The 13,231-nt window shown below is 29.5% G+C and overlaps 1 protein-coding gene across 4 annotated transcripts; it reads left to right on the top strand.

Annotated features, from left to right (window-relative positions):
• The first annotated feature begins 315 nt into the window (after positions 1-315).
• LOC145806226 (uncharacterized) lies at positions 316-10,595 on the top strand. Of its 4 annotated transcripts, none has more exons than XM_082902553.1 (9): positions 316-700; positions 3,355-3,444; positions 8,190-8,213; positions 8,295-8,372; positions 8,462-8,551; positions 9,368-9,546; positions 9,653-9,734; positions 9,834-9,923; positions 10,470-10,595. In XM_082902553.1, the coding sequence occupies exons 1-6, from the start codon at positions 590-592 to the stop codon at positions 9,485-9,487; spliced, it is 513 nt and encodes a 170-aa protein (XP_082758679.1). In that variant the 5' UTR covers positions 316-589; the 3' UTR covers positions 9,488-9,546; positions 9,653-9,734; positions 9,834-9,923; positions 10,470-10,595. The 4 variants fall into 4 exon arrangements, with proteins under 4 accessions (XP_082758679.1, XP_082758680.1, XP_082758678.1 ...); XM_082902554.1 differs by lacking the exon at positions 10,470-10,595 and adding an exon at positions 8,025-8,068 and having other exon boundaries at positions 3,374-3,444; positions 9,834-10,125; XM_082902555.1 differs by lacking the exon at positions 10,470-10,595 and adding an exon at positions 8,025-8,068 and having other exon boundaries at positions 652-700; positions 9,834-10,125.
• Positions 10,596-13,231: the final 2,636 nt, after the last annotated feature.

Raw genomic sequence — 13,231 nt, 5'->3', positions numbered from 1 at the left:
TCGCTCATCCCTAAGCTTTCAGACTTCTCTTCGAATTAAAAAAAAAAAAAACTCACTATTACAAAAACATTTAAAGATCACACTTTGACAAATGAAAATATCTCACTTTTATTAGAAATGTGATAAAAAAAAATTAAATTAATATTTTAATCATTAAGTGTGATAATATTTATTTTTTATGTCACTTTTTAATTAAATGTTATTATATATATGTTTTTTAATCATACTTTCTAAATGTGATTATATATATATTTTTAATTAAGTGTGATTATATTTATTTTTTTAATTAAATGTGATTATATATATATCTATATAATAAGGCACAAAGCTTTTTGAAAAATGTATCAAAATGTATGTGAGATACATTTTGATCCAATGGTTGAGATCAATTCTAAATATATATCAATGGTTGAGATCAATGGTTGGAGAGAAGCATTTCCCGCCCAACACATTTCTGTCTCCCCCATACCCTCTGTCTCCCCCATACCCTCTGTCTTCTTCCCATTCCTACTCTCTGATGAGATGTGAAGCTTGGCTTGGCTGCTGCAGAGTTGATCTTCCCATTCCTACACTTTTTTATATAATGTGAATGAAGCAGATGTATGTCGATCATCAGTCATCAAATACTGCTGCAGAGTTGATCTTCCCATACCATTTTTTTCCCATACCCTCTGTCATCAATACTGCTGCAGATAGTGAGGTGTGTATTGTATATATTGTTATAGCATTTGATGATAGCATTTGATGATAGCATTTGATGATAAATTGTATATATTGTATATATTCTATGTCATAATTTGATGATAGCATTTCATAATAGAAGTTTCATTTGCCTTCGGGGGGAAAAAAAAAGAAGGAAATAATAGAAGTTTGTGTTGTGATACAAATGGAAATAATAGAAGTTTGTGTTCAGAAAATGGGTTTGTATGATATAGATGATCACGGGTGGGTTTGTATGATTTGAATGATATAGATGTGTGCCTTCATCAGCCTTTGAATGATATAGATGTGTGCCTTCATCAGCTTTTGAATGATATAGATGATCCACTGGATGATGTAGTCTTTTTCTATGAAAATTCTGCAGAATGGGTCAGGCCCACACTGCTTTTTTGAAAATTCTGCAGAATGTGTTTCCATGTAACTCTTTTCTGGGCCTTTTATTGTCTGAAAATATTTTAAAAAATAACATTAGTAGGGCCTTTTTATGCTCCTCTGACGTGCAATAATGTCTGGGATATCGATATTGATATATGCTGGATGATATTGATATATTCTCCAGCTCTGTTCTGAGGGAGCTTAAAGGGAAAAATTTCTAGCGTATATGCTAGATTTCAAGGGAGCTTGAAATCTAAAATTTCTTAACTGCTGGAGTATTTTAATTTTAATATTTGTCTATATTGATATAACTGCTGGAGTATTCTATTCTATTAATGATCATAAATGTATTCCTGTGCATTTTCATGGTAGCTTCTCTTCCATGAATTTCTCTAGAAATATCAATGTTAAATTTATGAGGAATCTGCTGGAGTATTTTAATGGGTTCTTAACTGCTGCAATATTTTAATGGGTTCTTAAATTTAATGGGTTCTTAAATTTATGAGGAATCTGCTGAATGGGTTCTTAAATTTATGAGGAATCTGCTGAATTTCTCTTCCATGAATTTCTTTAATGGGTTCTTAACTGCTGGAGTATTTTAATTCATTTTAATTCATTTCTCTTCCAGAAGCAATTCTTCAATTTTTGCAATTCTCCAATCTACTATAATCTCAAGTCTGGAGTAAATTTGATCATTAAAGTATTTAAATACTTTTAGGATACAATTTAAAATTTATAGGATACAATTTTCTATCATAAAATATATTTATGATCATTAATAGAATAGAATTTTCTGAATTTTGTATGATAGAAAATTTTCTGAATTTTGTATGATAGAAAATTTTCTGAATTTTCAATGAGACCGATTGGTCACATCTGCCCAATATGATAAAAAATAGTAACATCCATTCTTCTCTCCCGAATATCTATGGTGATGGCATCTCCATTTTCAATGAGACCGATTGGTCCACCTTCCTGAAAATATTTCACAATTCACTATTCTTAAGAACTCAAAAAATAAGAGAGAAAAATCTAAACACAGAAGCACAAACAATAAAAATCTTACGATCTAAAAAAGATGCGAAACTAGGTACTTAAAAGCTAACATACCTGTGGCCAACAACATAACCATGTGAACCTCCTGAAAACCTCCCATCAGTCAACAATGCACAATCCTGTAAAATTCACAAGTGATATGTGAAATTGTATGATAGAAAATTTTCTGAATTTTGTATGATAGAAAATTGTATCCTATAAATTGTATCCCATAACCATGTGAACCTCCTGAAAACCTCCTTCAGGCACAGTCCTATCATAAAATTTATACTTCAGATTTTAAAATTTTCTACAAACAGAGGTGAGATTTTGATCATTATAGGATACAAAATAGGATACAATAATATATTTAAATACTTTTATATTTTGATCATTAAAAGATAGGACTCCACCATTTCGTTTCATTTACTCCAGACTTGAGATTATAGTAGATTGGTTAATCTGATGCTTTAGTTTATGATTAAGAAAATATTGATTAAGAATATTTTCTTAGTTGATTAAGAACTTCAAACAGAGGTGTTAGAGGTTGAAAAACATATTTTGAAAAACATGATGATGTTTACCGCTGTGACTTTCTATTTTGAAAATGGTTCCCTCGCAGAATGGTGTTAGAGGTTGAAAAATGTGACATATTTGGCACAATGACATCTGGAAAAATGTGAGTTGAAAAACATATTTGGCACATAGTTGATGATTAAGAATAGCATTTTAAGAAAATATGATTAAGAAAATATTTATACCAGCATATATTTTCTTAGTTGATGATTAAGAAAATATTCACATATATTTTCTTATCATCAATGTAAAATATTCACATTAACAGCATATATCATCAATGTAAAATATTTATACTTAATGACTACCAGCATATATCATCCAGAGTGAAGTTCCCCTTGCACCCAATGACTACTCAGTAAAATATTTATACTTAATGACTACTCAGTAAAATATATTTATGATAGAAATATATTAAATTCTTATAAAATATTTTTAATGAGTAAAAATGTATGTTATTTTAAGTATGAATGTTCATTTATTTTATTTACTTAGTTTCACATGGTTGCGAAAGTTCATTTATATATATAAGTATGAATGTTCATTTATTTAAGTATGAATGTTCATTTATTTTATTCACTTAGTTTCACATGGCTCCATGTATCTCCTTGCACCCAACAATATCACTTATTTTTTAATTGAAATCAGGAACTTCAACTTGAAACAGGACTTTGCTCGGCTGCTCGGTTAGTTAATCAGGAACTTGGAGCCATAAAAAATAAAAAGCTCGGCTGCTCGGTTAGTTTATTGCTTTGGTAACGTTTGGGTACAGCTTCTGTTATTGTTTTGCTTTGATATTGAGCCAACTGTGTTTTCAAAGAATTCTACTCAATGTGTTTACTGAGAAGAATTTTAATTGTCCACTGTTTTCAAAGAATTCTGTTTTCAAAGAATTCTGCTCAATTAGAAGAATTCTGCACAATGTGTTTTCAAAGCAGAATTTCTTATCACCAAAATCACCAAATTCTGCTCAATGTGTTTATTGTCAACTGTTTATCACCAAAATCATAAATTTTGGTTCCGCCAAAAATTCTGCTCAATGGATTTTTTAAATTAGCTTGGTGTTATACACTTGAAAATTGGTTTCAAAAAAGGTTATTGACACATATTTGAAGACATGTTATTGAACTACTTGATGTTATTGAAGACATTTTTCTAATTATTGAACTACTTCATATTTGAAGACATTTTTTAAATTTTATGATTTATTAACTTTATTATTTGAAGACATAACTTTATTATTTGAAGACATAACTTTATTATTTGAAGACATAATTTTATGATTTACTAACTTTCATATTTGAAGACATAATAATTATGATTTATTATTTCTTTTTTTGGAAAATATATTAACTTTATTATTTTTTAAAATTTATTTTAAGTTTTATATTTTGAATTCAATCATACAATTTGCTATTTTATTTTCTAAAACAAAATACTTATATATACACATACACTATATGGGATTCTTTTTAACTTGATATCCTAAATAAGTACAAAAGTTGCCTACCCCTTTAAATCACCACTGCAATGTTGGACACTAAAGATCCCACAACAATAAAATTGAATGAAACTTTTGTGACAACCATGCCACTCATATATCTATATTTATTACACAAAAAAATTAAAAAAATTGTATATAAAATTAGGTAGGAAATTAATGAAAATGTGCAGCACGAGAGAGCATACTTCAGTTCAGTGGTTTGACCTTTTGCTTGGTTTAGTTCAGCCTCTTGAATGTGTTCAACACTCCAAAAAGAAAAAAAAAAAAAAAAAGTTGTGGAGAATCCAAGCCCCCTTTTGGCTTTAGAGATGATTTTTTTATGACTCAAAATTATTGGTTTGAGATATCATATTCAAAAGAAACTTGATGATATATTTTACTGAGTGCTTTGATTTTTCTATGTTTGTTATTTAAAATGAAATTCGGTGCTCTCAAAAAAAATAGATGATCTTCACAAATCATGTGAATCTGTGAATCTAAGTGTCTTGGATTTTTTAATATTAGGTAAATTATATAAAAAGATTCTGTATATACAAATTGTGCATAAATTCAATTTTAAAAAATTTGGTTTGTTTGTTTACTTAATCATCAACAAAGAAATTATTAGGTGTTTACAATTTTTTTTAGGGTTTACTTAATCATCGACTAAGAAATTATTCTGTCAGGGTTTACAATTTTTTTTTTACTTGCTCTTATATTTTGATTTGCAGTATTGGTGAACATTAAAAATCTTATATGTTTATTTCTTAATTTGCATTAACATTAGGGAGAGTTGTTATTTATTTGAGTTTTGTAGATCATGTAATACAAGCAAAAATGTTACAAGTTATTTAAGAAAAAAAAAATAATATATTTTTAATCTTAAAATTATTTACATCGTGCCTTCTGTCGATTTTGATTAAACATAGTGCCTTCTGTCATAACTATTAAACATTGAGGAAATGTGTCTCTCATCACCAAATTTCTGTCAATTTTTAATCAGAATTATTGTCAATTTTTTTAATAAAAAAAAACATTAAACAGAAATTGGTTTGCTATTAAAAAAAAAAAATAAGGTTATACACATTGTGTTTACTGTCAACTGTGTATAATAGTTGGTTTGTCAATTATTTAAAAAACATCATGTCAACCAAATTTCTATCAATTTTGATTAAACATTAACCAGAATTATTGTGAACCAAATTTCTCTCAGAACTATTAAACATTGAGGAAATGTCTCTCATCACCAAATTTCTCTCAGAACTATTAAACATTTTTAATTAGAATTATTGCCAATTTTTTTAATAAAAAAAAACATTAAGCAGAAATTATTTTTTCATCAAAGAATTACTGTCAATTATTTGAACTATTAAGCACAAATTTGGTCCTTACACATAAGGTTGGTCTCAAAATTATTTGGCTATTATACACAAGAAAAACGTAATAGATCCAAATCTCCAATAATAATACTTTTAATCTTTTCTGATAAAATTTTAAAATAGAGTATGGATAGGAGATGGTTTTCTTTCATAAAAAATAGTATAGATAGGAGATGGTTTTTAGGATAAGTTTGGAATTTTTTTGAAAAGATTTGAAGAAGACCATGAGAGCAACGATTGGAGTATTCGTATCAGATCAAACTTTTAATCAAATTTTTACTCAAATTTGATGAACATAGAGAGAGAGAGAGAGAGAGAGAGAGAGAGAGAGTAAGTTAAGTAATTTACTAATCGTAACCATCATGGTTTGGTTGTCCTGACTCCTTTACTTAGTTATGTGATGATATCTTTTGATGTAATATGGGCTTCTATTCTCCCTTTTATTTATTTATTCCTTCCAAAATAAAAACCTAGGCTTAGGCGCCCATAGGATTGTTTGACAAAAAGGCATTATTCATTTCTATTTAACTTACTAAACCATCAAGCACATCACTAATCACTGGAATGCTCAGTTGAAGAACTCTACATGCTCAATTTTATTTTTCAAAAATAGATGCAATCAACCATGATTTAGTGGGTCACACATGTATGCAAGATAATAAATATTGGCACCTTTTTAAAGGATGATAAATATTTTTCATAATTTTTTTTAATATCTAGAGCTCCTAATTAAAAGAAAAATTTCAAAGACTTGGCATTTTAACATTTATGTGTAATATGGCAAGAGAGTTTATGTTTTCTTTTTTCTTTTTTTGGCACCTTTTTAAAGGAGTATAGTATTCTATGTTGTATTTCAAAAAAATCTGTTGAATGTATATATGTGTATATTACTTTAGTTGTCTTTATGAAAAAAAATGTATTAAACTTACAAGTATTTAACTTAACACAAGTATTTAACATTATTTGTTTTGCTTTGAATCAAATTCACCAAGTATTTAACTTAACCCACAAAAATGTATTCAACATTTTATTATAAAAAAATAAAAATAAAAATTGTACCATTCAAATATAATATATTTGTTGTGTGATTCTAAAAAGAAAGTGATTGTTTTTTTTTCATTTAATTTTTTTTTTTTGAAAGACTTGGCATTTTAACATTTATGTGTAATATGGCAAGAGATTTATGTTCCTTTTTTTTCACATTTTTAAGGGAGTATAATATTATATGTTGCATTTCAAAAATTCAGGTCAATGCATATGTGTGTATTACTTTAGTTGCTTGATGAAATAATTATTCATTATTGCTTATAAAATGGCTTTCTTATGTGGTGAATTTTTTTTTTGGCATAAATTTATGTTTGGACTTTCCAAATCATAAATGGTGAACTTCAAAATATTTATGATTATAATGGGTTTTAATTTTGGTTTTAATTTCATCTCTATAAAATTGAAGTCAGTTAAGAAAGAGAAAAGTTCAAATTCGGACAATTATTGTGCTCGAGTTTTAATTTATCATTTTAATTTTAATGTGATTGTTAAAAAACATCTATTCTAAATGCTGGGTTGACTCAGAAAATGTGAGTTTGATTATGGGTTTCGCAAAGAATGTAGAGAGACAGAGTGGGAGAGGGAAGGGACTGTTTGTTTGGAGCTATTTAAAAAGAAAGTAAGGGTGATTTATTTAGTTGATCTTCCTGCAACAAAAAAATTAAACTAACACTCAGAAAAATTTATTTAACATTCAAATGTAATATTTATTTGCTGTGTGATTCTAATGTACAGATGATAAATATTTTTCATTTAATTATTTTGTGAATATCAAGAGTTCCTAATTAAAAGAAAAATATGAAAGACTTGGCATTTTAACATTTATGCGTAATATGGGAAGAGAGTTTATTTATTTTTATTTTTAAAGGGAATATAATATTCTATGTTGTATTTTAAAAATTCTGGTCAATCCTTATATGTGTGCGTATTACTTTAGTTGTCTTCATGAAAAAAAATGTATTAAACTTACAAGTATTTAACTTAACGCAAGTATTTAACATAATCCGTTTTGTTTTTAATCAAATTCACCGAGTATTTAACTTAATCCAATAAAATGTATTTAACATTTTGTTATAAAAAATTAAAAAAAAAAATTGTACCATTCTAAACAGAGAAGGCACGTGCCTCTGATATCTGTTGACCTTTTTCTTTTTCTTAGAAGTTTATATTTTTATTTATTTCTTTTCCTCTTGATTGTAACCCGTTAAGTATTTTCTATTCCTGGTAGTTATTTATTTAAATAAAATTTTGAATTTTATTATTCGAATTTTAAATAACATTTCATTTTAAATGTTATTTGAATTTTATTTAAATAACATTTCATTTCCAATTTTTTGCTAATTGCTAATTTTATTATTGCTATTTTTTTGTTTCTTTGTGTCTAAAATTATATAACCAAACATTTTTAGGCTGAAGTACAACAGTTATGAACAATATCACTATTTTTGGTCAAGTAAGTTTTTTTTCTTCTTTTTTCTCTTCATATAAATTTAAGTACCTCTCTTATAAATTTAAGTACAACAGTTATGGACAATATCACTATTCTAATTATTTTTTTTCCTCATACTTTATAGGTGGATGGGGACTTACACCGAACCGTAATATCACCTCCCCTTACTAATTTTCTTATTTATGTGTATAAAGTTTTATTTATCATTCTAAAATTTTTGTATGTATAGGTTCGATTTCTTCAAGAAAGAAATGTTAATGTTGTTATTCGCGATGAGCGTGACCTTAATACTATTCGCATTCATGAGGTAAGCCTAAAAGTCGCTTCAACATTGGACATGTATTTTCTTATCATTTTAAAAATAATTTATAAATATATTCTACTTATTTTTTACAGGCAAAGGCAAAGGAAAAAGATAAGGCAATATCAAAGGAAACAAAAAAAGCTATTCCTTATGGCAAAGGAAAGGAAAATGCTATTCCCATGGTATGGTTTCTCAACAATTTTTAAAAGTTTCTTTTTCGAATATTATATAAATTTTTTTAGGAATTGCATAGTGTCATATACTATTTTTTATGTACATTTTTCAAAAGTTTCTTTTTCAAAAATTTATTCAATTCTTTTTATTGAATATGAAATGTTTTTCTGAAGCATGTTAAAGTAAGCATTTGTACAACATGCTAATGCATTTGTATAAACATTAATTTGAATTTTTAATATGTTTGTCTATTTGTATGATAAAAATATGTTGCATTGAGACAATATGTTGCATCTACAACATAGCATAATAAAAATAAAATACAAGAAAACGAAAAAGGAAAATAAGAAGAAAGAACAATTATGTGATGAAAAGGAAACTACATAATATAATTTTTTTTAATTTTTATTTTTCTTATAAGAAGTTCTTAAGGAAAGAAGAAAAAGACAAAAATGCATTTTAATACAACAGAAACAACAAAAAGAGAGAAAAGGAAAGTACAAGACATTACATGCTAATATTCACATTTTACGTACCCAATAATTTAATATTTACCTTTTCAACGTACATTTTGTAAAGAGATGGGTAGTGTCTTAAAATCAATAAGTGCGTGCATAGTGAGTTTGCAGTTTTGTGTTTTCAAATTATTTTTCCCTTCCTTTTTAAATTTCATAAATACATGCATTGGTTCTTATATGACTAACAACTTAACCGAGTGAAGAGGAAAAGTTAGTTAAAAGGAAGAAAAATTACATGATGAAAGGGAAGCAAGTTAGTTAATCTTCACATTTTATGCACATTCTTATATAATATTCTCATTTTAGGCACACAATGAGAATGTGTTATCAAAAGCTACATTGGCCCAACGTGCACGGCGAGAACGTGAAAAAAATCAAAAGCCATGTTCTGCATACCAATTGGGACAACGCTTGCGACGAGAATGAGAAAGAGAAAGATCGAACGAATGTATTAACCCAAGACAACCTTCTTTAACACCAAATTGGTAAAAAGAAAAAGAATCTTTTACCCAAGACAATTTTGAATTTTTTACTCTTACTATTACCACTTTATTATATAGATTTTAATTTGTTCACAATCTATTTCTGTAGGCCTCCTCCTACAACTCCATGTAGAAATGTTGGTGTGGTCATCCGTGATGAGCACGACCTTAATGTTATCCGTGTTCGTGCGGTAAGTACAAAATCAAGTCAAACATTGTATGTATTTTATTTATATAAGATTATATAAGATTTTTTTTAATCTTTTCAATATTTTATTTATATTTGTTAGGCAAAAGATAAAGAAAAGGTCAACCCAATGTCTAAAGGAAAAGAAAAGATGGCTCCTTCCGGCAAGAGAATGACAAATGCATGTCAAGTGGTATATATTCTTTTTTAAAAATATGATGCAAAACTAATCAAAATTTTGATAGTTAAAATATATGAGTGTGTAAAATGAATTTATTGTTTTATGTTGTTTTTGTAGAATGATTGTAATATTTTTTCCTGTAACTTGCTATTATTTGTATGTATTTTTCAAATTTATTTATTCTTATTTTGCATGGATACATGTGCATTTATAATGTACCATCCATAAGTTGCTACTTATATAAAGAGAATAGGAAAAAAGAAACGAAGAAATAAAGAAAAAATATATAAGGAAAGGAGAAACTAAATAAGATAGGTTTTTAATTCTTATTTAATATATAAAATAGAAAACAAAGAAAGGGAAAGGGAAAGTGAAGAAATAAGAAGATAGAAAGGGAAGAAATAAGAAAAAAAGAAATAAAGATAACACTATTAAAGGTATAAAACAAATAAAATATAAAACAAAATTAAGAGAAAGGGAAGAAATAAGAAGATAGTTTCATTTTAAACACAAAATATTCACATTGTTTGCTTCAATGATAAAATATTTTCTTTTTAGGCACAAAATGATAATATAATATCAAAAGCTGCATTGGCCCAACGGGCACGGCGAGAGCGTGAAAAAATTGAATTTCAATGCTTGCAACGAGAGCAAGAGGGATTAGAAGAATGTGTTCAAATAAGATAACGTTCTTTAACACCAATTCGTCGCGATCGCACTCACTTGGAGTGGGAAACAATAACTGAAGATTCTCAGTCGGCACAAAAACGAACAATGGTTACCTATCATCAGACATGTTCGTTTTCTATGCCAAGCACATCTTCAAATTCACAAAGGAATCGGTAAATTACTGTGTCTACTCCTATAAATCGATTTCTTCAAGCACATCTTCACATCCTCACATCTTCAATACATACTTTTACTCATATCGTTTTGTTTTACAGAATTTTATTTATACACAAATATTTGTAGGTCTACTCCTATAAATCGATTTCTTCAACAAGATCTATGTACTGATGATGAATTAGAAGATCTACCTACGAGTATATCAATTGGCACCCGGGCACACAAAGATTCTTGCCGCCATTATCTTGGCAAGATGGATGTATTATGTCCTTATTGTTCAGCCTTACATTGGATGGATGAAAAATTGACAAAATCATCTATAAAGCGTCCCTTATTCGGAACTTGCTGTTTGGAAGGGAAGATTAGGCTACCTTTACTTATTACACCCCCTCCACCACTTCAGGCATTGTATGATGGGAATAATGATCAATCAAAATCCTTTCGAAGTTATACTCGAGTGTACAATGCAGCCAATGCTTTTACGAGTCTTGGTGCTACATTGGATCCTAGAGTACTCAGTGGAAGGGGCCCCACATCATTCACAATTCATGGGGAATTGCGACATCGAACAGGATCACTACAACCACAACCAGGGCAGGATGCGAGTTATGCTCAGCTGTATATCTATGACCCTTATTCAGCTTTAGAAATTCGTAATCGTAGAAATCCTAACTTGAGAAGGGATGTTCTCAAAACTATTCAGGATAGTTTGTTGCAAGTTAATGCATTTGTAGATAAATATCGCCAGGCTCATGCCATTTTACATCAATTAGACTCGGCAGGACACAATCTACCTGCTCATCTTCATTACAGTTCAACAACTGATCGACGTCGGTATAACCTACCAACTACAGATGAGATTGCAATTGTAATACCAGGTGATGGAACAGAGGTAAATGGAATGAGAGATATTATTTTACATTTCCGAGGAAATAATGAGTTGATGCAAATTAATGAATGTCACCCAGCATACTTGCCATTACATTATGTTCTATTATTTCCATATGGTGAGCTTGGATGGGAACCTGAGTTGAAATTGTGGAATGTTCAGTATGATCGACCTTCAATTGATCGACTTACTCAAATGAATTTTTATAGTTATCGTTTGTTTGAACGACCCACAGAGTATTCAACAATTTTGAGAGGTGGGAAACTATTTCAAGAGTTTTTGGTAGATGCTTGGGCTGCAACTGAGCAAAATCGATTGACATACTACAAGCTTAATCAAGGGAAACTTCGGGCTGAGCTTTACCAAGAGTTGTCAGATATGGATCCAAATTATGTGCGACCTGGACAAATTGGTCAAAGGTTTGTTTTGCCATCTTCATTTACTGGTAGTCCTAGACATATGTTTGAAATCTTTCAAGATTCAATGGCTATCACACGATACAACCAACACCCAGATATTTTTCTTACCATGACTGCAAATCCCAATTGGCCAGAAATTACTTCAGCATTATTACCATATCAAAAACCTATTGATCGTCCTGATTTAATTGCCCGTGTTTTTGAGTTGAAGAGAAAATGTTTGATGAAGGAGATAGAAACAAATAAAGTGTTTGGAAATAAAGTTGCACATGTTTTTACAATTGAATTTCAAAAACGAGGCCTCCCTCATATGCATGCACTTTTATTTCTCAAGGGCCCAGACAAAATTCGGACATGTGCTCAAGTAGACAAATTGGTGTGTGCAGAATTTCCAGACCCAAAAGAGGACCCAATGCTTTTTGAAACTATCAAATGTTGTATGGTACATGGACCATGTGGTGCTCGAAATCCGCAAGCACCATGTATGGAAAATGGTAGATGCACTAAGAGATACCCTCGAGCTTTCACAGAAACAACAACTATGGATCAAGATGGATACCCTATCTATCGTCGTCGCAATAATGGTCAAGTACATACTGTAAGAGGGCAAGAAGTTGATAACAGGGATGTCGTACCATACAATGCATATCTTTCAAAACTTTTCAACTGTCATATAAATGTGGAAGTTTGTGCCGGAATGAGATGTGTCAAGTATATACATAAGTACATTTATAAGGGTTATGATCGTACAACGATGGTGTTAGGAATGATAAATGAGATTCAACAATATCTCGATGCAAGGTATATTGGACCTCCAGAAGCTGCTTGGCGAATATTTGGTCATCCTTTGCATGCAGAGATGCCAACAGTTGTACGATTGGCACTTCATTTACCTGGAATGCATCGTGTTGTTTTTAACCCAGAAGAGTCATTACAAACGATTCAATCTAGAGCTGGTCAACAAATGTCAACTCTTACTGGCTTCTTTGCATATTGTGCTGCCAGTGAAGATGAATGTCCATTTACTTATCAAGAATTTCCACAACATTTTGTCTGGCTCAAGTCAGAAAAGAGATGGAAATCAAGAGAAAGGGGATATGCAATTGGTAGAATGTACTTTGCTAGCCCTAATTGTGGTGAAAGATTTTATCTACGTTTGTTACTAA

Source organism: Camellia sinensis, chromosome 13, assembly GCF_055761805.1.
Source record: "Camellia sinensis isolate YWXY chromosome 13, ASM5576180v1, whole genome shotgun sequence".
Lineage (NCBI taxonomy): Eukaryota > Viridiplantae > Streptophyta > Magnoliopsida > Ericales > Theaceae > Camellia > Camellia sinensis.
Note: the sequence above shows the minus strand (reverse complement) of the source record. Positions and strands in the feature narration are given on the sequence as shown.

Coding starts and splice junctions, on each gene's coding strand:
- LOC145806226 (XM_082902553.1), top strand. CDS start 590: ATGAAGCAGATGTATGTCGATCATCAGTCATCAAATACTGCTGCAGAG. Junction 8,373..8,461: donor ATACTATTCGCATTCATGAG/GTAAGCCTAAAA, acceptor TATTTTTTACAG/GCAAAGGCAAAGGAAAAAGA. Junction 8,552..9,367: donor AGGAAAATGCTATTCCCATG/GTATGGTTTCTC, acceptor TTCTCATTTTAG/GCACACAATGAGAATGTGTT.